This window comes from Rhinichthys klamathensis, unplaced genomic scaffold, assembly GCF_029890125.1.
Source record: "Rhinichthys klamathensis goyatoka isolate OS25496 unplaced genomic scaffold, OSU_Roscu_1.1 h1tg000820l_1, whole genome shotgun sequence".
Taxonomy (NCBI): Eukaryota; Metazoa; Chordata; class Actinopteri; order Cypriniformes; family Leuciscidae; genus Rhinichthys; species Rhinichthys klamathensis.
Genome location: NW_026607206.1, coordinates 495001 through 521903, shown reverse-complemented (window position 1 = coordinate 521903; position 26903 = coordinate 495001). Strand labels below are relative to the sequence as shown.

General features: G+C 38.0%; 1 protein-coding gene across 1 annotated transcript in view; it reads left to right on the top strand.

Annotated features, from left to right (window-relative positions):
• Positions 1-369: 369 nt before the first annotated feature.
• LOC130078146 (potassium voltage-gated channel subfamily KQT member 1-like) overlaps positions 370-26903 on the top strand; it is a 56612-nt gene continuing 30078 nt past the window's right edge. The window contains exons 1-5 of the mRNA XM_056243660.1: positions 370-418; positions 792-867; positions 2113-2207; positions 2449-2489; positions 3755-3816. Of these exons, the coding sequence (XP_056099635.1) occupies positions 402-418; positions 792-867; positions 2113-2207; positions 2449-2489; positions 3755-3816 (291 nt within the window). The 5' untranslated portion in view covers positions 370-401. The remainder of the gene's footprint in view (positions 419-791; positions 868-2112; positions 2208-2448; positions 2490-3754; positions 3817-26903) is intronic.

The window sequence follows — 26903 nt, the reverse complement described above, 5'->3', positions numbered from 1 at the left end:
TGTGGAATGTTGTAAAGCAATTTAAGTGGCCAACGCACACCGATCACCCCACACACACACACACTCATCACTCAGCATCATCCAACACACACACACACACTTAAATTTATAGTTCCTCCAAAAATAAATTCTCACATCATTCGCTCCACCCTCATGTCATTCCAAAGCCGCATGACTTTCTTTCTTCTGTTAAAAATGCTAAATGAGATGTTTAGCAGAATGTTATGAAGAACGAAAGTCACAGGGGTCTGGAGTGACATGAGGCCAATCAGAATTTCTATTTACTGATGCACTGTTTCTTTAAGACTCTCTCATTAGACTGTGTTTGATGTGAGCGTTCGCTGATAGCAGCGCAGACGAGCTCTTCATCGGAGATTTCAGACTCCAAAGCTGCGTTTGAGATGCTTGTCTGCACAAGGTCAAGTTTTTTTATCTAGTCTTGAGTGGCAGAAATGAGCTGTTTTTCCACTAGGCCCTGTTTACAGTGGACGCGGCCTGAAATGACTGCTGTGTGTGTGTGTGTGTGTGTGTGTGTGTGTGTGTGTGTGTGTGTGTGTGTGTGTGTGTGTGTGTGTGTGTGTATTTCTGGGTAGAAGCTTTGGCAAGGCAGCGTTACGCTGGAAATAACAGGGTGTTTCGGCCAAAAAACCCAAAGTGCCCTCCCTTAGAGAGTATCTGTGTGTGTGTTGTCGCCAGGTTTACTGCCACATACGCACACACACACATTTACAGCCGGCCTGCTCAGTGTTTTCTGACGCCGTGTGTGTGTTTGTTTATTTTGTTCTCTGCAGACTTTCCCACGCGCACAGATCCGCCATCAAGGTCATCCGACGGATGCAGTACTTCGTGGCTCGGCGGAAGTTTCAGGTACTTTTATTTTGTATGTCAGAATCATGATTAAGTGACGTTTCCTCACCCCAGAGATAGTTATTTTGTGAAATTTGTGAAAGGAATATTCAAAGTAATATGAATGAAAGAAATATGCGCCAATTTATGTTAAATTATAGAGAAATCAACTTTAGTTTTCATAAGAAAAACACACTTAAAAATAATTTAATTAATTTAAATGACACAGAAACTATATATGTATATATATATATATATATATATATAATATATATATATATATATAAACAATGAATATGCACTAAATTATTATGCAATTAAATTATAGAAAATTACTAGTTTAATAATAAACAAATCTTTAAAAATATTTTAATTTAAATGACACAGAAGCTAAATTGAAACAATAAATATGCACTAAAATATGAATAAAAATGCACTTAAATTATAGAAAATTACTAGTTTAATAATAAAAAAATCTTTACAAATATTTGTATTAAAATGACAGAAGCTAAATTGAAATTAAATACGCACTATAATAGGAATAACAATTCAATTAAAATAGAGAAAATTACTAGTTTTCATAATAAGCACACTTAAAAATATTTTAATGAATTTAAGTAAAACAAGAACTGAATTGAAAATAAAATTCTGCACAAAAATATGAATAAAAATGCAATTAAAATTAGTTTTCTTAATAAAACACTTAAACATATTTTAATAATTTAAATGACACAAAAGCTCAATTGAAACTCTAAATATGCACTAAAATATGAATAAAAATCTTAAATTATAGAGAAAATTACTTTAGTTTTCATAATAAAAAATCCTTAAATACTTTAATTAATGACACGAAAGCTAAATTGAAACTAAAAATATACACTAAAATAGGAATAAAATGAATTAAATTATTTCATTCAATGAGCCTCATTCATGAATGGATTTCTGTTTGAATAGAGTTGTCACCAAATGGATTCAAAAATAGTTTTGCGAACAATTTACACAGAAATTTGTGATTTTTGGATGAAGCGCAATGTTTGATGGTCTGAGGACTAACTAACTAAATGACCAGCCAATTAATGATCTAAACCGAAACGAATTTAAATATTCACAAGCAATGCTTCAGAGCTCTTGCATACCTTTGCTGCTGTTGTTATTGAGTTAAACTGAGCTATAAGTAACAAAGAGTGGAAGTTCAAGGCCCAGGGGGCTCAAAGAATAGTGTCCTGTGATGACAATGGCCTGATGGACGCCGCCTGTGTCCCGCAGCAAGCGAGGAAGCCCTACGACGTGCGGGACGTGATCGAGCAGTATTCACAGGGACACCTGAACATGATGGTTCGTATCAAAGAGCTGCAGAGAAGGTGAGACACGCGACGTCACACTTCCCCTACAAACAGCTTTCCTGTAGCTCAAACAGTAGTAGAGCGATGGCGCTTGCAACGCCAAGGTCATGGGTTCGAGTCCCAGGGAAAGCAAGAACTGATAAGAGTGTAAATGTGTACTTTAATGCAATGTAAGTAGCTTTGGATAAAAGCGTCTGCCAAATGCATAAATGTAAATGTAATGTAAATGTAAACAACCCCTGTGTTTTTCCTCTCGCAGGCTGGATCACACGTTGGGAAAACCGGGAATGTTCCTTCCAGGTAAAGGAAAAATTACTATTTAAACGGTCCCACATCAAATACAGATTCAAAATGCATGAATAAATCATATCGAAGGGCTCACATGATCTATTATAATAGCTTTTTTTTAAATAAAAGAGTTTAATGTAGCCTACCATGTATAAACACAGATAATTTATTGAAGCCAAACTGCAAAAAAAATGGAAATACAGAAACCATCGTGATTATGACATCACACCCGGCTTATTAACATCCAATCATATATTTGCATATAATAAAATAGTTCAATATACAGCAACTTTATCCACTTTGAAGATCATTTGCACATATGTTAGCCAATCAGACGTCATTTACATGTTTAATGATCTCTGATTGGCTAATAAAAATGGGAATAAATGCAAATTAAGAAACCGTCGTGATTATGACATCACTTCCATCTCATTAACATGCAACCTTCCATATTTGCATATAATAAAATAGTTCAATATACAGCAACTTTATCCACTTTGAAGATCATTTGCACATATGTTAGCCAATCAGACGTCATTTACATGTTTAATGATCTCTGATTGGCTAATAAAAATGGGAATAAATGCAAATTAAGAAACCGTCGTGATTATGACATCACTTCCATCTCATTAACATGCAGCCTTCCATATTTGCATATAATAAAATAGTTCAATATACAGCAACTTTATCCACTTTGAAGATCATTTGCACAGATGTTAGCCAATCAGACGTCATTTACATGTTTAATGATCTCTGATTGGCTAATAAAAATGGCAATATATGCAAATCAAGAAACCGTTGTGATTATGACATCACTTCCATCTCATTAACATGCAACCTTCCATATTTACATAATAAAAAACTCAATATACAGCAACTTTTTATCCACTTTGAAGATAATTTACACAGTTAATTATGCAGGTATGCAGATGTTAACCAATCAGAGGTCATTTACATATTGCAGTCTTAAAGACGCAGTAGCACAAAAAGCCTGTTTGATTGTAAGGGTTAGAGAAAGGATGGAAAATAGCTGATTATGAGAGGAGAAGACTGCAATGAAGTGTAGAATATGATCCTTTTAAAGTAATATATTAGAGTAGAGTTATATGTTCAAGTTTTGTCTCATGTAGAATGTATTGCTCTGGTTTTCATCCACTCGCCAGTGTAGAAACCTTTTATATGAGCAGGTGTTTCAATAAAACACTATTAACATGAGCTTTTGACAAACTACGAATAATTTCTGACTGTCGTATTATTTCCTGGTCTTGTGTTTCCAGAGAAAGGTGTGGATAAGGAATATTATACGGTGGGAGCCCGGCTGATCCGGCTGGAAGATAAGGTACGATCCCTGAAGAATATGCATTATATTTCCGTTAGTTCTGCTCCACTTATTTTATTGAGCCAGCATTGGCAGAGAGTGCTGATATTTCACATATCTTAAATGATAAGCCTCGATTAACTCTATTATTTCTCGTTGGCGGTATCATGTAGTTTTGAGCTCGTCCACCTCAGACAGGGCGCTCCCCTCGGGTGTGTTGTTCTCGTAGAGGAAGCCGGTCTGTGATCGTGAGATTTGAGGATTTTCAGAGATAATGTGACGGAGAATCTGTGAAACGAAGCTCAACAGGAGCGCGAGTGTGTTTCCAGCCTATCTGATGATGGTGTTGCAGCAGATAATGTACAGTCGTCTAAATAAACCCAGACAGTGTGTGTGTGTGTGTGTGATGGGTAGGTTTAGGGGTAGGGTTAGTGTGTGTGTGTGTGTGTGTGATGGGTAGGTTTAGGGGTCAGGTTTGTGTGTGTGTGTGTGTGTGTGTGTGTGTGTGTGTGTGTGTGTGTGTGTGTGTGTGTGTGTGTGTGTGTGTGTGTGATGGGTAGGTTTAGGGGTAGGGTTAGTGTGTGTGTGTGTGTGTGTGATGGGTAGGTTTAGGGGTCAGGTTTGTGTGTGTGTGTGTGTGTGTGTGTGTGTGTGTGTGTGTGTGTGTGTGTGTGTGTGTGTGTGTGTGTGTGTGTGTGTGTGTGTGATGGGTAGGTTTAGGGGTAGGGTTAGTGTGTGTGTGTGTGTGTGTGTGTGTGTGTGTGATGGGTAGGTTTAGGGGGTCGGGTTAGTGTGTGTGTGTGTGTGATGGTTAGGTTTAGGGGTCAGGTTTGTGTGTGTGTGTGTGTGATGGGTAGGTTTAGGGGTCAGGTTTATGTGTGTGTGTGTGTGTGTGTGTGTGTGTGATGGGTAGATTTAGGGGTCAGGTTTGTGTGTGTGTGTGTGTGTGTGTGTGTGTGTGTGTGATGGGTAGGTTTAGGGGTAGGGTTAGTGTGTGTGTGTGTGTGTGTGATGGGTAGGTTTAGGGGTCGGGTTAGTGTGTGTGTGTGTGTGTGTGTGTGTGTGTGTGATGGGTAGGTTTAGGGTTCGGGTTAGTGTGTGTGTGTGTGTGTGTGTGTGTGTGTGTGTGTGTGTGTGTGTGTGTGTGTGAGAGAGACGGGCAGGTTTAGGGGTCGGGTTAGTGTGTGTGTGTGTGTGTGTGTGTGTGTGTGTGTGTGTGTGTGTGTGTGTGTGTGTGTGTGTGTGTGTGTGTGTGTGTGTGTGAGAGAGAGAGACGGGCAGGTTTAGGGGTCGGGTTAGTGTGTGTGTGTGTGTGTGTGTGTGTGTGTGTGTGTGTGTGTGTGTGTGTGTGTGAGAGAGAGGGGCAGGTTTAGGGGTCGGGTTAGTGTGTGTGTGTGTGTATGTTTGTGATGGGTAGGTTTAGGGGTCGGGTTAGTGTGTGTGTGTGTGTGTGTGTGTGTGTGTGTGTGTGTGTGTGTGTGTGTGAGAGACGGGCAGGTTTAGGGGTTGGGTTAGTGTGTGTGTGTGTGTGTGTGTGAGACGGGCAGGTTTAGGGGTCATGTTAGTTTAAGGGGACAGAATATACAGTTTGTACAGTATAAAAACCATTACGTCTATAGAGAGTCCCCACAAAGAAAGCGAACCAGACATGTGAGTGTGTGTGTGTGTGTGTGTGTGTGTGTGTATCTGTCTCTGTGAGTATGTCTGTGTCAGTGTTGTGTGTGTGTGTGTGTTGTCGAGACACATACAGTATTTAGATTGAATCATGGCGCCGTCTCTAGGTGTGTCTGCACTTCCCGTCTGCCTCTTCATTCGAGCACCTGTGATGAATCTCAGTCTCCTCTGAAAGTTTCATACGCTCCTTACGCATAACATACGACAGCCCTCAGGGGTGTATGCAACAACATCGCTGATCACTTCAGTCTGATCTGAACAGTTTGAGTGGCACATTTCAGCTGTTATTGAAGAATGAAGAGACTGGACTAGACAGCATGTGTATTTCACATGTAAATAGGCATTTATATAGACTTCTTAAAGGCACAGCAGCAAAAACTGCCCGTCATGATGAAATGAAGTATGATATGTTTTTTTGCTGTGATTCAGTTTGGTGAAGCTGTAAAGAGTGTGTATGCAGACTTGTGCAGATCTGATCTTGATGGCTGAATGTGCAGACTCGAGTGTGTGTGTGTGTGTGTGTGTGTGTGTGTGTGTGTGTGTGTGTGTGTGTGTGTGTGTGTGTGTGTGTGTGTGTGTGTGTGTGTGGAGCGCCGCTGTGATGTTTAGACTGTAGAAGAAGCACAATTAGAGCGAGCGAGAGGAAAACTTGTCGTGACAAGGTGAAGGTGGTTTCATTCGGTCGATTCACGCCTGAGGGCAACAGGTGGGTGAACTGAATGACCCACACACACACACACACACACACACATAAACGCAGACATCTGATCATTCGTGCTGCGTCATTTGGCTGGAACAAAAAAACACAAGATATTACAGCAAACATAGTATCTCACATGTCTCTGAAGGATCTCAACACTGCCTCACACTGCTTTAGACACACGTCAGCTATAAATCATTTGTCTATTTTTTTTTCTCCTCAAGAATTGTTGATGCTTAAATATGAACGACATTAAGTTTTCTGAGTGAGAAAATGTTCCTCTGAGATATATTCACCAATTCAAAATATTCTCCAAATATTATGTTTAGAAATAATTCAATACTATTACTCTTATATATATTATGTTATTAGTAGTATTATTATTTAATATATATATATATATATATATATATATGAACTGATTTATTTATAAAACATATATATTATATATATAATCATAATTATATATCTAAAATTATTGTTAATATATATATGTAGTGTGTATATATAATTATTGTTTATATATTATTTTAATATATCACATCTCTGATCAAATGTTCCTCTCATATCTTGATCCTCTCTCCATGAGTGATGAATATTAACATGCTTGAACAGTTATAAATCACACAGTCTTGTCTCTCGGCCAGTCTTTATTCCGCTGTTGTCATTAGCGTGGAGTCATTTCTCTTCCCCCGTGGCGAATGTTTCGAGGCGTCTCGCTCGACCGGCAGCTCGTGAGTAAGTTGTGGTTAATGTGTCGGAGTTTTGCACGGGCCGACATTGATTTATTCTCCGTGACAAAGACACACATCGCAACAAACGGCCCGTCTCCTCCTTCCCTCATGAAGATGAATGAGAACCCGGGACGTGGCATGTTATCTCTCTGTCTCACTGAAACATGTTCGGAGAATAACAAGAGTTTGACGTCTCCAGGAATTGGCTTTTCAATAAGCTTAAGAAAGCATGTGACTGAATATTGAAGGCCTGAACCTGCTCTTTTATAGATCTTATTTTCTTGATAATACTTTATTTATTTAGGAGAAACATCTGAATGGGAGAAACGCAGATGTTAGCCAATCAGACGTCATTTACATGTTTAATGATCTCTGATTGGCTTATAGAAATGGTAATACATGTAAATAAAGAAACCATACTGATTATGACATCACTTCCATCTCATTAACATGCAACCTTCTATATTTACATATAATTAAAAAATTCTATATACAGCAACTTTATCCACTTTGAAGATAATTTGCGCAGATGTTAGCCAATCATAGGTCGTTTAAATATTCAATGACCTCTGATTGGCTAATAAAATGGCAATACATTTAAATACTGACATCACTTCCATCTCATTAACATGCAACCTTCCATATTTGCATATAATGAAAAACTCAATATACTGCAACTTTATCCACTTTGAAGATAATTTGCTCAGATGTTAGCCAATCAGAGGTCGTTTACATGTTTAATGATCTCTGATTGGCTAATAGAAATGGCAATACATGTAAATAAAGAAGCCATAGTGATTATGACATCACTTCCATCTCATTAACATGCAACCTTCTATATTTACATATAAAAAAAAATTCTATATACAGCAACTTTATCCACTTTGAAGATAATTTGCGCAGATGTTAGCCAATCATAGGTCGTTTAAATATTCAATGACCTCTGATTGGCTAATAAAATGGCAATACATTTAAATACTGACATCACTTCCATCTCATTAACATGCAACCTTCCATATTTGCATATAATGAAAAACTCAATATACTGCAACTTTATCCACTTTGAAGATAATTTGCTCAGATGTTAGCCAATCAGAGGTCGTTTACATGTTTAATGATCTCTGATTGGCTAATAGAAATGGCAATACATGTAAATAAAGAAGCCATAGTGATTATGACATCACTTCCATCTCATTAACATGCAACCTTCCATATTTGCATATAATGAAAAACTCAATATACAGCAACTTTGATAAGATAATTTGCGCAGATGTTAGCCAATCAGAGGTCGTTTAAATATCCAATGACCTCTGATTGGCTGATCAAAATGACAATTTTAAAATCAGAAACATCTGAGAAGTAGAAGACCTCAGCGAGATTAGGCGGTTTGTGTGGTTTTTCTGGTAAATCAAAACGTGTCAAACCAGTTTCTGCTTTCTTGTAAATGCACAGAGAACATGCCTAATCTGCCTTTTCCTCGTTCTGAAACGTGACTTTTCATGAAGTTGTGTGTGTGTGTGAACGCTGAATCTGAAACGCATTAGCGAGCGCTGATGTGAAGGGCAGAAGCACAGAGCTGTGTTTAGGCTACAGTCCCGACCCAGACGGCGTAAACACACGTGTAGCTCACACAAACACACTCACATCCCCGCACATGTTTACGCATGTACTGTATACATTTGATGGCTCTCACACACATAAACATACTCACACACAGTGTTATGCGATGCACGTGGCTTCTGCTCGAGTCTCGGCCGTCCCACAGAAACACAGTCGAGCTAAAACAAATGTCTTGAGTTTTCTTTGTGTTCAGTTTGAGAGCTGTGAAGAACTCCCTGCGAGAGAACGATTGTTAAATAAACGATGTGAGAACGTAAGGGTTAAATGTTTGTTTACTTTTATTTAATTTATGGAATTCCGTCTTGTGGGACTAAAGTTGAAGGAGTGTTTGGCAGTTTTATTGTTCCTGTACAGCCTGAAATGTGGCACTTCACCGTACCGTCGTCTGAATGTCAGCTTTTGACCTTTACATTTACATTACTTTTCTAGTCATTCTGGATAAGGATTAAAAAAAATAACATTTTAGAAATATTACACTCCAAAAGAGTTTCTATGTATTCTATGAGCAAAGAAAAAACTATATTCATGATTTTTCCATAATTTTTCTATCTATCTATCTATCTATCTATCTATCTATCTATCTATCTATCTATCTATCTATCTATCTATCTATCTATCTATCTATCTATCTATCTATCTATCTATCTATCTATCTATCTATCTATCTATCTATCTATTTAGCTATCTATCTGTCTGTCTGTCCTTCTATATGTATGTATGTCTATCTATCTATTTAGCTATCTAGCTATATATTTGTCTGTCTGTCTCTCTGTCTGTTCTATTTATCTATATATCTGTCTGTCTGTCCTTCTATCTATCTATCTATCTATCTATCTATCTATCTATCTATCTATCTATCTATCTATCTATCTATCTATCTGTCTGTCCTTCTATATGTCTGTCTATCTATCTATTTAGCTATCTATCTGTCTGTCTGTCCTTCTATATGTATGTATGTCTACCTATCTATCTATCTATCTATTTAGCTATCTAGCTATATATTTGTCTGTCTGTCTCTCTGTCTGTCCTATTTATCTATATATCTGTCTGTCTGTCCTTCTATCTATCTATCTATCTATCTATCTATCTGTCTGTCTGTCTGTCTATCCATCTATCTATCTATCTATCTGTCTGTCTATCTGTCTGTCTGTCTATCCATCTATCTATCTATCTATCTATCTATCTATCTATCTATCTATCTGTCTGTCTGTCTGTCTATCCATCTATCTGTCTGTCTGTCTGTCTGTCTGTCTGTCTGTCTGTCTGTCTGTCTGTCTGTCTGTCTGTCTGTCTGTCTGTCTGTCTGTCTGTCTATCTATCTATCTATCTATCTATCTATCTATCTGTCTATCTATCTATCTATCTATCTGTCTGTCTGTCTGTCTGTCTGTCTGTCTGTCTGTCTGTCTGTCTGTCTGTCTGTCTGTCTGTCTATCTATCTATCTATCTATCTATCTATCTATCTATCTATCTATCTATCTATCTATCTATCTATCTATCTATCTATCTATCTATCTATCTATCTATCTGTAAACCTTCAAACTTTTTTGAAAACTTTGAAACAAGGTTTTTTGTCAAGTCAAATGTTTGTATCTATTATTCAGAAGTATATGTCACTCATTTTGAAGTCATTATCCATGCTTTTAGGAACAAAGTACATCCCATACCTGTTAGTTCCAGTCCTTTAATTTACTGGACTAGCGGCATTCCACAAGAACATTTCTCTGGGTCTGTGTTCACTACAAACAATCCCAGAATTCTTGGATTCTTTTGGAACTATTTTTATTGGCAGAGAAAAAGTAAACAAAATCGCCGACCATTGTGTCCGAAAGCTATGTGACAAAAAGGCCTGATGTACACTCAGCCGGTTATTATTGTTAAATAAACCAAGACAGGGTGATCAAGACGCCGATGTGGAGCCCTCAAACCAGACGGTTAGATGTAAAAACCCATACGACGTCCCACAGACGAGCTGATTTCCAAACGAGAGCTAAATGTGTCCTCAGACGGGCGTGGTTTCATTGGCCGAGGTGAGAGGCGCCTCACTGCAGGACAGGGGTTGGTGTCTCTGGGGTGAGGGTGCGGTCCAGCCCGGGACGCTCAGGTAAGACCATGACTGAAGAGCTTTTAGGAGAGCGTACGCCCAGAGGTAATCTGACACGTCCCGTCCAAACAAACCATCCTTCACGCAGTGCTTAAGTGCCAGCCGTGCAACACAATGGAAGGAAATGGTAATAAAAAGCCGTATGGAATAACCAAACTCTGTTAGTCAAGTCGAGTCACCTTCATTTATACAGCGCTTTTACCAATATGACTGTTTCAAAGCAGCTTTACAGCGATAACAGGAGATTACAGTAACAGAGATTGTTTGGCTTTACAGCAGCTCTAGAATAAAGTTATCGTCCAGCTAAAGTTAGTTTTGATTGATTCACTTCTGTTGCAAAGATCATTAGTTATTAACTTAGGGGGCGCTATAACACGACACCGTTCTAACAGAAAACTTTTCATTCGCACAACAAGTGTCTGGCGGCTCGAGAACGCAAACCCTGAAACGGGTCCCAAGGTGCAAGCGTTGAAAATGTTTTCAAAAACGTTCTCATCTCCATGTAAACTTCAAAAACGTGAATCTGTGAAAACGCTGACGGCGTGCACATGCGTATTACGTGTTTAGTCTATAGGTATGTGCGTTTGAATATATATGTGCACAGGCGTGTAGTCTTTCTTTACAAATTGACCTCAACAAATGACTTGTCTGGCCTGCATAATACACAATTTCTAGTCATTTCCATGCGAACTGGAATCATTTTTATAACGTTTCATCTGTACAGAGGTAAAGGGAAGAACAGGAGGCCTTCACGGGACGCTCGTTCGGCTCCCCGTCGTGTTCGGAGATCTGTGTCTTGGCACGTCGTGTGTCCATTCACGACCCGAGCCACTCCACTTTGATTTATGTGTTTGGCTGCAGATCCATTCTGCCGGACTGGACAAAGAAAGGAAACTCGGCTGACTTTAGGCAATCCGCTACACATCCTTCTGAGGCTTGTGGGACGGGAGCAAGTCTTGCCCTGCCCAGACCGCGGGTCCTTAAATCCGATTGAAAGGTTATCGGCCTGGCAGAGTACAGTAGACGCCTATCCCTTTCTCTTCCGGGAATTACCTCGGCAGGAGCCGACACAATGTGTGTGACAGCTGTTTCAGTACAGCACGAGAGCAGAGAGACAATGCCATCGTATCGCTGTTGCCTTTCTCAATGTATTTCTTGCCTTTCATTGTTTTGCTGTCTCTTTCTGACAGCTTCGAGAGGTCAGCTGAAGCAACCGTCTTAGACGATATTCATCTGAAGTGTTTAATGGACAATTGCACACAAGAGCTTTTGGTTCTGACCCCTCAAATTGTGGCTTGTGCAAAGCAGGATCGAGAAATGAATGTCCAGTTATATTTCATTCTTGTATTGTATTGTATACAATACAATACAAAATAACTATAAATAAAATGCAATAGGAGAATACAATTTTTTTGTTATAATTTATTCTCCTATTGCATTTTATTTATATTTATTCTCTTATTGCATTTTAAATTAATACTTTATTAAGTTTTAATGTCTTATTTTTAAGTTTATTCTACTTTTGCTCTTTATTTATTTTTTTATTCTCTTGTTTTTTATTATTAACTTTTAATATCTTATTTTTAAGTTTATTTAATTGTTTCTTATTTTATATACATATTGCATTTAATTTTCCATTTTTAAATTTTACTTTCCTATTGCGTCTTATTTTTTGTTTTATTTTATTGTCTTATTTTAAATGATATTTAATTCTCTTATTGCATTTTATATTAATACTTTATTCAGTTTTAATGTCTTATTTGTAAGTTTATTCTACTTTTGCTCTTTATTTATTTTTTATTCTCTTGTTTTTTAAGATTTTTTTATTAACTTTTAATATCTTATTTTTAAGTTTTTTTTTTCTTTTCTTATTTTTTATACATTTAATTTTCCATTTTTAAATTTTACTGTCCTATTGCGTCTTATTTTTTGTTTTATTTTATTGTCTTATTTTAAATTATATTTTATTCTATTATTGCTTTTTATTTTTAATAATTTTTATTTTCAAAATTTTTTTTGGTTCATTTCTCGTTATTTTGTTCTCCTATTGCATTTTATTTTCAAATTTTTGCTATATATTTTTTATTTATTTTGTTATATTTTATATTCTCATTCTTTTAGTTCTATTTATTTTTCTTTATATTATTTTATGACACACTGTTTCAAAAGGTGCTATTTAAACAAAGTTCAACATAATTAATGGGTGTCCAGGTAGACCATCCTAAAGCCCCTCAGGTTGGTTTAATCCAGTCTCTCCGCAGGGTAAACAGCTTCTTATACTCTATTCTTGGCTGTCTGTAAGTTCATATTAACACACAGCGTTTGGCTCTCTCCCTGGTTCCTCTGTTCATTGTCCCGTTGAGTTGAAGTGAACACATTTTTGAGGGTTACTAATGGGTCAGTGTGTTTGAAATGAAATAAGTAACTGAGTTTATTAGTCCCAGTGTATTTCTCTGGTTTTATGTGGAGCAGTAAGCATAAGTGCATCTGGAGAAACATAAACCCAACGAGACCAAAACCACACTGTCACAGGAACGAGATGGAGCACGCCAATGTCAAGCTTTGCCAAAGCTCTCGTCTCCATAATGGAGGATCTCCAGCGCATCATTTTGCTTTGTTTAGGTCTGATGTCCTGATGGAGCTCGACTCAACAAGCTGTTTGGTGGAAGTCTGATCTGATCTGTATGTTTTCTAATGTATAGTCATTTAGAAACCAGAACAAAACAGAAGGAAGTTTCAGGGCCTCACAACACTTTCCAAAACACTAGAATTCTTTCCAAAACAGTTTTTTTCATTTCACAAACCTCACACACAGATACATGAAAGTGTCTCACATGCTGCCGTGTGTGTGTGTGTGTGTGTGTGTGTGTGTGTGTGTGTGTGTGTGTGTGTGTGTGTGGCTCGCTGTGGTTTACCACTCCTTGTGTTACACTGCATTACTTCGCTTCAACAATACTCTCAAGGCCGGGCCTCCTTTCTCTCTATAGAACCGCCACAAAACACTGAACGAGTCGCAGGGAAACCTGACCCGACTCCACCCTCGAAATTATACGCTACTAGCCACGACAACAATAACAGGCAGTGTGTGTTTTTCTGTCTTTAACGAGATCTGCGCGTCAGACCTGCGGCCGCCACATACGAGCGAGGGCGTGTTTTTGTGTGTTTGAGTCACATGACCTGGCTGTTTACCTGCCGTGCTTCACAAAGAGGCGTCTGTGCTTATTTTAGCTGTGGTTGACTGATACAAAAATAAAATCTGTCATTTGCTTTTTTACTGTCGTTTAGCGGGAAAGGCTCTCAATTAATGAAGTGATTTCTGCATTTATGTTGAGGCAAACGGGAAATAGAACTGCAATTCAAATTTGCATATAAGGAATTAGAATTAAAATTACCAGAAATTTCAAAGGAAAGTTTGTCTTTAAATGTAAGCCTATTCTGTTTTTGAAAATGATGGAAAACATTGGCAGAAACAAGACAGAATATACAGTATCATTCCAGTTCAATTCACTCTCCTGATTCTTCAGTGCTGGATTTTGCACAGCGCTGCCTGAAATATCCCTAAAATACATCAAAGCTCAGGGGCGCTTGTGTCGGCCAATCAGAATGCAGTAAAGCTGATGACACGCATTTGGGGATGTTGTATGAGGGAATGTGATGATGTGGTAAAAAGCATCAGACTTTATGACCCAGGCGAGTTCACCGAGAGAAAGCCCTAATGGCAGGGTACATGCAGGGGGCTGCGGTGTGTGTGTGTGTGTGTGTGTGTGTGTGTAGTAGGGGGTTGATGAGCCACAGTGGAGCCACTCTGGAGAAGTGAAATCACTGTAATAAGAGGGTAGTGGTTTGGCACAAACCTCTCTCTCTCACACACACACACACACACACACACTTGAGCGAGGTGAGGCAAGATCTTTGCCCTCTGCTCTGTTTATTTCGGCTCTCTGCGCTCTGGCTTTTGACTCATATTGGCGGGTGTTTCTGTAGTAAAGACTGAGATCATCCATTTTATGCATCAGAACTGCATCCTTTCACGTGTAAATATTTGAATATGCACAAACTCAAATTTGTGAGCTTTAAAAAACTTTACAAATGTGCTTTAGTAGTTTCAAAGAAAGCATTGCAACTCATCATCATTTTAGAAACGTTTTTATTTGAACATTTCTGTTTATTAACAGATAAGCAGCCATAGACAGACAGACAGACAGATAGATAGATAGATAGATAGATAGATAGATAGATAGATAGATAGATAGATAGATAGATAGATAGATAGACAGACAGACAGACAGACAGACAGACAGACAGACAGACAGACAGACAGACAGACAGATAGATAGACAGACAGACAGACAGACAGACAGACAGACAGACAGACAGACAGACAGACAGACAGACAGACAGACAGACAGACAGACAGACAGACAGACAGACAGATAGATAGATAGATAGATAGATAGATAGATAGATAGATAGATAGATAGATAGATAGATAGATAGATAGATAGACAGACAGACAGACAAATAGATAGACAGACAGAAAGACAGATAGATAGATAGACAGACAGACAAGACAGATAGATAGATAGATAGATAGATGGATAGATAGATAGATAGATAGATAGATAGATAGATAGATAGATAGATAGATAGATAGATAGATAGATAGATAGATAGATAGATGGACGGACAGATAGATAGACAGACAGACAGATAGATAGATAGATAGATAGATAGATAGATAGATAGATAGATAGATAGATAGATAGATAGATAGATAGATAGATAGATAGATAGATAGATAGATAGACAGATAGACAGACAGACAGACAGACAGACAGATCGATAGATAGATAGATAGATAGATAGATAGATAGACAGACAGACAGACAGACAGACAGACAGACAGATAGATAGATAGATAGATAGATAGATAGATAGATAGACAGACAGACAGACAGACAGACAGACAGACAGACAGACAGACAGACAGACAGATCGATAGATAGATAGATAGATAGATAGATAGATAGATAGATAGACAGACAGACAGACAGACAGACAGACAGACAGACAGACAGATAGATAGATAGATAGATAGATAGATAGATAGACATTAATTGACTTCTTGTGTTGTCTGAAGATATTAAAGGAAACCCCAGGAGTCACTCTCTATTATATACTCAGACAATAATGTGCCAGACAGAAAGCGCTTGCCAAATGGACGACTTCACTTATTGTTTACGCTTGTTCGCTTGTAAAGGACTTTTGTTCCCTAATTGTACAGCACTGGGTAAAATGCAGCGGTGCCTGTGCGCTTAATTCGTCCTCGTATTGTTGTGTTAGGGCTGTTAATTTCGCTGAGCTGGCACGCGCCCAAAGTTCAGCGAGTTCACAGACACTTGAGGCAGGAGAGGGAAGCAGCGCTCAAAGCCTCCTAAAGTTTTCCTGTTTGCTGATTCAGCGCAATGAAAAGTGAAGCTGTGCTCCGAAAGCTCTTAAAGTGCTGTTTAGTCATCAATACAGGAACCCAAATGTAATCCGTATCGGCCCGTAAAGTCTGAGGGCGAGCGCTTCTCTGGCGTTTAGTCAAACCTGTTGACCAGAAGCAGAAGTGATGCTTGTTTTATTTTATTTCGATTAGATTACTATTTATTTCTCTTTTTCAATATATATATAAATAAGGAACTCCCGCACACTATCAGTACTTTAAAGTAATATAAAAATGTTTTATAGCAACGTTTCGGTCTCACGACCTTCATCAGGCTGATATATATATAAAATTGTGGCCTATTTTTGGAAGTAATGTGCACGTCATTTGTCAAATTAATCATAATCCCACCCTTCAAGAGCTTTAAATATCCCGATGATTAGATCATCCTTTAAATCATTCCTGATCTGTCATTATCCGTGCCAATACCTAATGCGTTTAAAACTCCAGTCAGCCCTTTCTCTGGATGGGAACCTCATTTAGGGTCGTCTGGAATGGCAGGAATTGCGTCTTTTCCGTCAGAGCTTTGCAATTGAATGAGTTTTAACTGCGTGCGTCACGTAATGCCATGCTGCTTTCTGAATGATTTCACATTCCCCTGATTTTCCAATTTGGAGTGCATACGATCATCCTCTCCTCAATTTTTATTTCTTGAATAGATTGACTATGACCAGGCCATTAGGAGCGCAAATATGCCATTAACGTTAATTCCCAGGTTTGAGCGCATTGGAATTTCTAAATATGCCCTCTGTGGTTTAGTCCTGGTCAGCGTGTTCCTAATGGAGATAATGACATGCAGGTATACATATTATAATAGCATAAGCCTTGACACAATAGGTTTGTTTGTCCGAGTGCGCCGTGAGTTCCTCAGTGGCATGCAAAAACACACATTACTGCACGCTGGTGGAAACACTAATGCAGCCTGTAAACCAGACACTTATACGACTCCCCAGTAAAAGGTAATTGTAGAACATAATGGCCTAATGGCTGTTTCGCTTCCACAGGGCCAAATGATTGAATCCACCCTTCACCATGCTTAACCAACAAACACCTGATCCTTTGTTAGTTGGGATATTTGACTAAGATAAGCCAAGACAGACTTGGTTGTTTTATGCAGTGTTGTAACGCATTACAAGTAACGCGAGTTATGTAATCAGATTTCTTTTTTCAAGCAACAAGTAACGTGAGTTATGTAATCAGATTACTTTTTTCAAGCAACAAGTAATGCATTACAAGTAACACGAGTTATGTAATCAGATTACTTTTTTCAAGCAACAAGTAACACGAGTTATGTAATCAGATTACTTTTTTCAAGCAACAAGTAATGCATTACAAGTAACGCGAGTTATGTTATCAGATTACTTTTTTCAAGCAACAAGTAACGCGAGTTATGTAATCAGATTTCTTTTTTCAAGCAACAAGTAACTCAAGTAATGTAATCAGATTACTTTTTTCAAGCAACAAGTAACGCATTACAAGTAACGCCAGTTATGTAATCAGATTACTTTTTTCAAGCAACAAGTAACGCATTACAAGTAACTCGAGTTATGTAATCAGATTACTTTTTTAAGCAACTTGTAACGCATTACAAGTAACTCGAGTTATGTAATCAGATTACTTTTTTCAAGCAACAAGTAACGCATTACAAGTAACGCAAGTTATGTAATCAGATTACTTTTTTCAAGCAACAAGTAACGCATTACAAGTAACGCAAGTTATGTAATCAGATTACTTTTTTCAAGAAACAAGTAACACATTACAAGTAACGCGAGTTATGTAATCAGATTACTTTTTTTAAGCAACAAGTAACTCGAGTTATGTAATCAGATTACTTTTTTCAAGCAACAAGTAACGCATTACAAGTAACGCAAGTTATGTAATCAGATTACTTTTTTCAAGCAACAAGTAACGCATTACAAGTAACGCAAGTTATGTAATCAGATTACTTTTTTCAAGCAACAAGTAACACATTACAAGTAACGCGAGTTATGTAATCAGATTACTTTTTTTAAGCAACAAGTAACTCGAGTTATGTAATCAGATTACTTTTTTCAAGCAACAAGTAACGCATTACAAGTAACGCAAGTTATGTAATCAGATTACTTTTTTCAAGCAACAAGTAACGCATTACAAGTAACGCAAGTTATGTAATCAGATTACTTTTTTCAAGCAACAAGTAACACATTACAAGTAACGCGAGTTATGTAATCAGATTACTTTTTTTAAGCAACAAGTAACGCGAGTTATGTAACTTTTTTCATTACAAGTAACGCGAGTTATGTAATCAGATTACTTTTTTCAAGCAACAAGTAACGCATTACAAGTAACTCGAGTTATGTAATCAGATTACTTTTCAAGCAACAAGTAACGCATTACAAGTAACTCGAGTTATGTTATCAGATTACTTTTTTCAAGCAACAAGTAAAGCATTACAAGTAATGCAAGTTATGTAATCAGATTACTTTTTTTAAGCAACTTGTAACGCATTACAAGTGACTCGAGTTATGTAATCAGATTACTTTTTTCAAGCAACAAGTAACGCATTACAAGTAACGCGAGTTATGTAATCAGATTACTTTTTTCAAGCAACAAGTAACGCATTACAAGTAACTCGAGTTATGTAATCAGATTACTTTTTTCAAGCAACAAGTAACGCATTACAAGTAACTCGAGTTATGTAATCAGATTACTTTTTTCAAGCAACAAGTAACGCATTACAAGTTACGCGAGTTATGTACTGTAATCTTATTATTTTTTTCAAGCAACAAGTAATGTTTACAACTAAATATCTGAGTTACTTTTTCCCATTTATTGACTGACAGAACATGATGCTTACTGTAGTTCTTGTAGTGTTTGGCATCGTAATGGATTTGACATTGGTCTTGGCAGAATGGATCTGATACGCTGTTGACTATTAGGTAAACCTGCAATAATTAAAATGTTAAAATAATACATAATTTATGTATTTAATCTTACTGTATTAAACAATGACCTTTGATGATCTTATTCAACCATACTAATATGACTTTACATTTGTGATTCTTTTTTAAAAATGATTATTATTGCTGAAATTACTTCTTCTCCTGCATCATTTCACTTTTTATACTAAAGGGCCTTTACATTTGCCAAAAAGAGAACAATCCCAGCCCAGGTTATAAAAAGTAACACAAATGTAACACATTGCCTTCTATAAATAGTAACTAAGTAACACAATTAGTATTTTTTTTAGAAAGTAACACAATATTGTATTGCATTACCTTTAAAAGCAACTTTCCCCAACACTGATTGTATGTGCATACAGTTTTTGAGAGACAAGCTTTGGGATAATTCACCCGAGACTGTTGTTAGTTAATAATTGAATAACAGGGCCATTAAATTAACTTAAATGTTCTTAAACATTAGCGTAACGTAATGGTGTACTTGATTTTGTGTCGTACTATTTCAATTTCACCCTGTCAAAATAAGTATGCCAAAATCTAGCTCGGGCCCTGCTGTACATGCAACACTAATAAATGACACTTCATTTAATAGCATATGCATCTCTGCCAGGATTAGCGGGTGAGTATGAGGCATTCCTTCATTTGAGGGATATTCTTGCATTGGCAACACTATGTTTTAGATTTCGTAATCCCCATACAGTGTATTCACTCTCCAAGTAGGCAAAGCATGCAGTAACCATGTACGTTGTGCAATGTCATTCATCAGTTAGGAAGTCACCAGACCATCTGTTTTAGATTGAGCTTCCCCTCATATAGAGATAAATGCTACCTGGGGAACTTCTGGCGGAGAGCATGTTCAGGCTTGTTCAGCTGACCCGTATCGTGAATGTGTCGCATAACGACTGTGTTGTTTCCTCACAGCATATCTGAACGCATTAACAATGCTTCATTGCAACATTGTATTGTTATCTGTTAAGCAATGTTTTGCGTGCGCTGGGACTAGTTTTTCTAGATATAGATCTTTGTTTGGTTACACAGCAACAGTTTGTATAGAATTTTAAATATTAAAACTATTAAAAGATTATTGCAAATTTCATTTGTGTGTGTGTATATATATATAATATATATATCCTCACTTCCACACTTTTCTTTCATTCTTTTCCCCCACAGCTCAGAATCCTGAAACTGTCTCTTTTTAGACTTACTCTGTCTCTCTTTGTCTTTCTCTATCTTTCTTTCTCCCCTGAATCGCCATCACCTTGTTTTTTTTACGTCCTTTGTCAAATTGCCCTCGTCGCCTAATTGTCTTAATTAATGTGGAGCATTTGACATGGCTGCGCAGTTTTCCCATCCCGCTGTTGTTTTTTCAGTCGCATTCCTCCTTCAATTTGTGGCAAAGAGACAAAGAGGAGCTTGTTGGGAAGTTCTCCATCTATGGCCCGTGGACGCTATTAGTTATGAGGGCCCGTGAGAAAGAGACGCATAGCAAAACTCGCTCTGCCTGAATCAAGGATGTGAACATCGCTATTGCAAACTTCAGCATGAAGTTCTTCTTCTACAGTCACTCTTCCCTTTAGATCAAGAAATGTCATGGAGTAGCGAACAGCTGAATAGGTTGGTTAAAGTTAGATATACTGTTGACTACTACTAATAATAATAGACTAATACTGTTGATAAATAAGCACAGAAATTTTAATGCAACTCATTTAATGCAAAATTAATTTTATCGCTAAAGCAATACAAGAATACATGTTAAGTACTGTATGTTCAACGCTGCAATGAATTGGCATTTGTTGCATACTTGCGTAAGTTAAACGGCCCAAGACTATAAAAAAGCTTGGGTAAAAACCTATAAATTACTAAATGATAAGTTCCCTTACTCTATAGAGTGAACATAATAGATCTAATAGGACATTTCATGTAACTTTACAGTAAAATACTCATAAATGGAAGTGAATAAGATGAGATGGAAGATGGAAAAGAAAAATATAAATTGACATTTACTTCACATTTGAAGGCTTTTCATTGTTTCTTCTTAGTTTTCTAGGGATGCACGATATATCGGCCACCAGATCGGTATCGGCTGATAAATTTAAATTTTTAATGTTATTGTTATCAGCCTGATAAGAAAATTTGTCCAATATATATTAAAGCTGATAAATAATGTATTATGTCCTTCAGCTGAGACGCTTCAGATGCGACTGATCAACATGATGGTTTTGAATTGCTTGAAATATGATTGGAATCGCTTTGAAAAGGATATAAGCTACATAAAATTATAATTGTGAGCTTGGGTCTTGATTTCGGGTTTTTGTAATCAGGCTCTCAAAAATGATATAACAATTTGGATTTAGATTTATCGGCCAATATATCGGTTATCGGCTTTCAAATATAAAGAATTCAACGTAATCGGTATCGGCCAAAATCGGTGCATTACTAGTTTTTTCTTATCAGTTATGTACATTATGGTTATTGTAATATTGCCTTTATTTTGTAATATTACAGATTTATTTCTTTACACTGATGTTTCCGAGCGGATTGATGAAGATGCGCATTGACTGCAACATGCGGCGAGGCGTTTGTCCCGTGTCTGTCAGCACAAAGCCTAAAAGCGATCCGATTGTAAGTGAAAATGAAACCTAAGACATACCTGAAATGCAAGCTGCAGAAAAGCATTTGTGTGTGTGTGTGTGTGTGTCGGAGAAGGAGTGTGCGTGGCCCCTCCGCAGGGGAAAGTCTGCTAATATCGGCCCTAAACGCAGCTTATTATCCATCCAAACACGAGGCCCTGGCTCTTATCTCCTCAGCTGAGTGAGTCCAGTCCAGCACTGACAGGTGGACGCTGCGTCGCGCATCAGATAAGCGCTAACTGATCGCAGAGCGCACATTTCAGCATGCTAATGTCAGTAGTGAAACCGGATCCTTCTCTGTCGCACAATGCTATCACGGGCCGCTGGAGGTCCTCGTGCTCTCAGGCCCGGGTCGCGTTTCTTCATGGCACGCCGCAGGCACTTATCTCTCTCCCATCATGCACTGGGGCGCAGGAGCTGTCAGTGGCCCCTGTGGCGAGCGCACTAAGTAGCGGCGGATAGAGTTACAGCAGTTCGTCTGTCAAAGACCCGTTTCCCGCCAATTTTGCCTCCCTTCAGGACTGTGTTGTTGTGCACTTTTTTTTTATGCAACATACACTAGTTTAGTTTATTTAGTTTAGTTTAGTTTAGTTTATTTAATTATTTTAACAGGGACAATGCGCAAAAAAAACATGCTTTGCACCAGATTTAGCTTAAAGGGGGGGGTTCAGGATTTTGGACATCGGGCCTCGTTTCCAAGTTAGCCTTAGTGTTATTTATCAGTGGAGACAGTTTTCAAAAATTGTCATCCAGTCGTTCCAGTTGCATAGTTCGCCGGTGCTAGGCTAGCGCGAGTCAACGCTAACTGCTAGCCTGCCATTAAAACAGTTTTACCCACTCCACAGTTCACCAAAAGCAAATCAATTATAACGCCAGACTATCGATGTAAATGTCTGTTAAGAGAATAATGTTAGAAATCAAACTACTCTTGCATCGCATTGCAATAGTTATACTTTGTTCCCTGTATTTATTAGCGCACTCTACAGCAGCGGCGGAGTGATATGTAGTTACCTAGGCAACCGAGAGAGGTAGTGAGAGAGAGAGAGAGAGAGAGAGAGAGGTACAATGCTACATATGACATGATTTATACATATATGTTCACTGTTTGTTTTATTATTTATATTTAATATGCTTTGGCAACATTGTGTTACACAGTCATGCTAATAAAGCTAATTTGAAATTGAAATTGGATTGAGAGGTAGTGAGAGAGAGAGAGAGAGGTAGAGAGAGAGAGAGAGAGAGAGGGGGGTAGAGAGAGAGAGGTAGTGAGAGAGAGAGGTAGAGAGACAGAGAGGTAGTGAGAGAGAGAGGTAGTGAGAGAGAGAGGTAGAGAGAGGTAGTGAGAGAGAGAGGTAGTGAGAGAGAGAGAGAGAGAGAGAGAGAGAGAGAGAGAGAGAGAGAGAGAGAGAGAGAGAGAGAGAGGTAGAGAGAGAGAGGTAGAGAGAGAGAGGTAGTGAGAGAGAGAGGTAGTGAGACAGAGAGGTAGAGAGAGAGAGGTAGAGAGAGAGAGGTAGAGAGAGAGAGGTAGTGAGAGAGAGAGGTAGTGAGACAGAGAGGTAGAGAGAAAGAGAGGTAGTGAGAGAGAGAGGTAGAGAGAGGTAGTGAGAGAGAGAGGTAGAGAGAGAGAGGTAGAGAGAGAGAGAGAGAGAGAGAGAGAGGAGAGAGAGAGAGAGAGAGAGAGAGAGAGAGAGAGAGAGAGAGAGAGAGAGAGAGAGAGAGAGAGAGAGAGAGAGAGAGAGAGAGAGAGAGAGAGAGAGAGAGAGGTAGAGAGAGAGCTAGTACAGGTAGTCCCGACTGTAGTGCGCTTCGGTTCTGTGTTTACTTTTCGGCGCAGTGCTACTAACCAGAGCAAAGTAAAATCCCGCCGCTGCTGAGAAACTAGTTCCTGTAAATGTAATGCGATCATTGAGATGCAAGAGTAGTTTGATTTCTAGCATTATTCTCTCCACAGACATTTACATCGATAGTCTGGCGTTATAATTGATTTGCTTTTGGTGTACTGTGGAGTGGGTAAAACTGTTTTTAATGGCAGGCTAGCAGTTAGCGTTGACTCGCGTTAGCCTAGCACCGGCGAACTATGCAACTGGAACGACTGGATGACAATTTTTGAAAACTGTCTCCACTGATGAATAACACACAGGCTAACTTGGAAATGAGGCCCGATGTCCAAAATCCTGAACCACCCCTTTAAGCTAGTTTCCATCTGTAGTCCCCGAGCAGGTGAATTACTATACAAAATATACAATATGCACAGTGAATCAACATGCACCAATGCTAGTTTTCTAAATGTCATAATCATTTGTTAACATTCATTACTTCACTGAGCTCATTGTTTCTGCATTAAATTATTACATTGTTTAATTAATACCTTTTTCACTAACTGTGATTTTGTATATGTAAATTTCTGAAATACATATTAGACAGTTACAGATCACATAAATTGTAATGTGGACTCGTGTATTTTCTGTAAAGCTGCTTTGAAATGATGTGTGTTGTGAAAAGCGCTATACAAATAAATGAGAATTGAGTTGAATTGAACTTTCACTCTTTAATAGTGAAAGGTTTTGACTATTCCCACTATTTAACTTACTTAAGCTGGACTATGACGCTATTTTCTTCTGGAAACAAACTTTGTTGCAGTATTTTCCTGTTATCTCTGTAAAGCTGCTTTGAAACACTCTGTATTGTAAAAAGCTCTATATAAATAAAGCTGACTTGACTAGTGTTTTGAAGCGGGCGATTTGTGAGGTGCATCCTGGGATGCTTTTAAACTTTATTGAAGGAGGAACGTGTGATGAGCACTTTATGACTCTTTTCCTTCACTTTCAATGTGTATTTATCTACTACACACTGTACATACAAGTAATTTTAAGCATTTAATTAGAAATCATTTGTATTTATTATTAACTTAAGCTGCATTCTATTCCATTCTCATCAGTTTCATTCCATTATGTCTTATTTATTCTATGCCATAAATGTATGATGCATTCTTTCTTTGAAACTTGCAGTTGTTCTGGCATTAACGTGTGCGCGTGTGCGTGTGCGTGTGCGTGTGTGTGTGTGTGTGTGTGTGTGTGTGTGTAGGTAGCTGAATCATTTCCTTGTTCTGTACTCTTGAAATTGCCACTCTGGCATTCTTACAAGACACAATGTTCCAGGTGCAGCTGCACACACACACACACACACACACACTCACACACACACACATGTTGGGTTTTATGAGGACTCTCCATAAACATAACGATTTTTTAAAAAAGTGATTCAGTAAGATTTATAAGCTTTTCCTCATGGGGACCGACATTTTGTCCCCACAACATCCGAATTTACTGGTTTTATTTTCCTTGCAAGGACATTTGGTCCAGAAAATGTAGGGAATACCTGGACCACACACACACACACACACACACACACACACATATGCACACACACATATGCACACACATATACACACACACGCACTCACACACACAAACACGCACACACAATGTATCAGTTTATTTTGTCATATATGGATGTTCATGTGTGTATATTAAATGGGCTTTTTGAAATATATGGATATCCTTAAATCCCATAAGAAAGACAGAATTATCATTTGAGACTTGCTTATAATGGGCTTGTTTATGATTGCAAATGTAGTTAATGATCAGATTTGTTTCATAAGAGTTCTAACACTGGAATAATACAGGTGAAATAATACACTTTTACATAGTATTTTATTAAACTTCATCATACTTTTTATGAAATATTTCTTTATTTTTAAAATGTATGGGTTGGGGCAGATAAACAAGTGTCCTGCACACACACCTTTTAAAAATATAGCCAATATCTGTATTTTAAAAATAAGTTATTATATGGTTTATACGTGGAGTCTCACAAGATTATACTCTTTTTCTTTCACTCTCTCGTCTTGGCAGTAGAAAAACTTATCATACTGGTTTTGAATACATTTGAACCAGTTTGACCATTTGTGATGACAAGTTGTACATGTTTGACTTTCACTTTAGGTTTGTGTGCTTGTGCAAATTTTATTCTTGCTTTAAACAGAGCAAAAACTTGCTTATACCTAAATGTCCGAAGCTAATCAATGTTACGGCCGTTTGGGGAATTATGTTCGGTGTGATTTCAAATTACAGTTAATGAGGGCGTTGTGCATCTTAAGTAAATCACTGACCCAGCCGGTTATTACTATTGTACTGTCCTAATGAAAGAACGACAAGCCAACGACATCACATACCTGTCGACACGCCAGGATTAACACCAGCTCGTTTTCTCAGTTTTAGCAATAGAGGAATGTTTTCAAACCACTCATGCGACTGCATAGCAATACCTTGGCATCCATGACTTAAAATGTCGTTCTGTTTTACAGGATTGTTCAAATTGTTCTCTGATTCTTCTGTTTATGCTCATTTCTCAGATCTGTTTCTCTCACTGGGAGTTTGCATCACAGATTTGGATAGTATTTGTCCCAATAAAGAACTTCCTCTTCCTGGAGCAGGTCATTTGTTTATCTTTTATGAGTTAACATTTGACTGAGCCTAAAAATAAGTGTAAACATCCGTCTTGCTATATTTAATTTGGAGAATAAGGAAACAAAAGAAGAAGAAATAAAAGTTGAGAACTATCTTTTGACTTATTCTGTAGAGAATGAGAGTGGTTTGTTTGTGCAAAACTCACTGCCACAAAGCTAGGGTGTTATGGGTGGTTGTTAGGGAGTCATTGGTGGTTGCTAGGGTGTCATAAGTGGTTGCTAGAGTGTCATAAGTGGTGTTCTGGGTAGTTGTTAGGTTGTTGTGGGTGGTTGCTAGTGTGTGATAGGTGGTTTCTATGGTGTTCTAGGTGCTGTTTAGAGTGTCAGGTGGTTGTTTTGGTGTTGTGGGTTGTTTCTAGGGTGTTGTGAGGGGCTGTTTGGGTCTTTTGGGTGGTTTCTAGGGTGTTGTGAGGGGTTGTTTTGGTGTTGTGGGTTGTTTCTAGGGTGTTGTGAGGGGTTGTTTAAGTGTTGTGGGTGGTTTCTAGGGTGTTGTGAGGGGTTGTTTAAGTGTTGTGGGTGGTTTCTAGGGTGTTGTGACTGGTTGTTTTGGTGTTGTGGGTTGTTTCTAGGGTGTTGTGAGGGGCTGTTTGGGTCTTTTGAGTGGTTTCTAGGGTGTTGTGAGGGGTTGTTTTGGTGTTGTGGGTTGTTTCTAGGGTGTTAAGAGGGGTTGTTTTGGTGTTGTGGGTGGTTT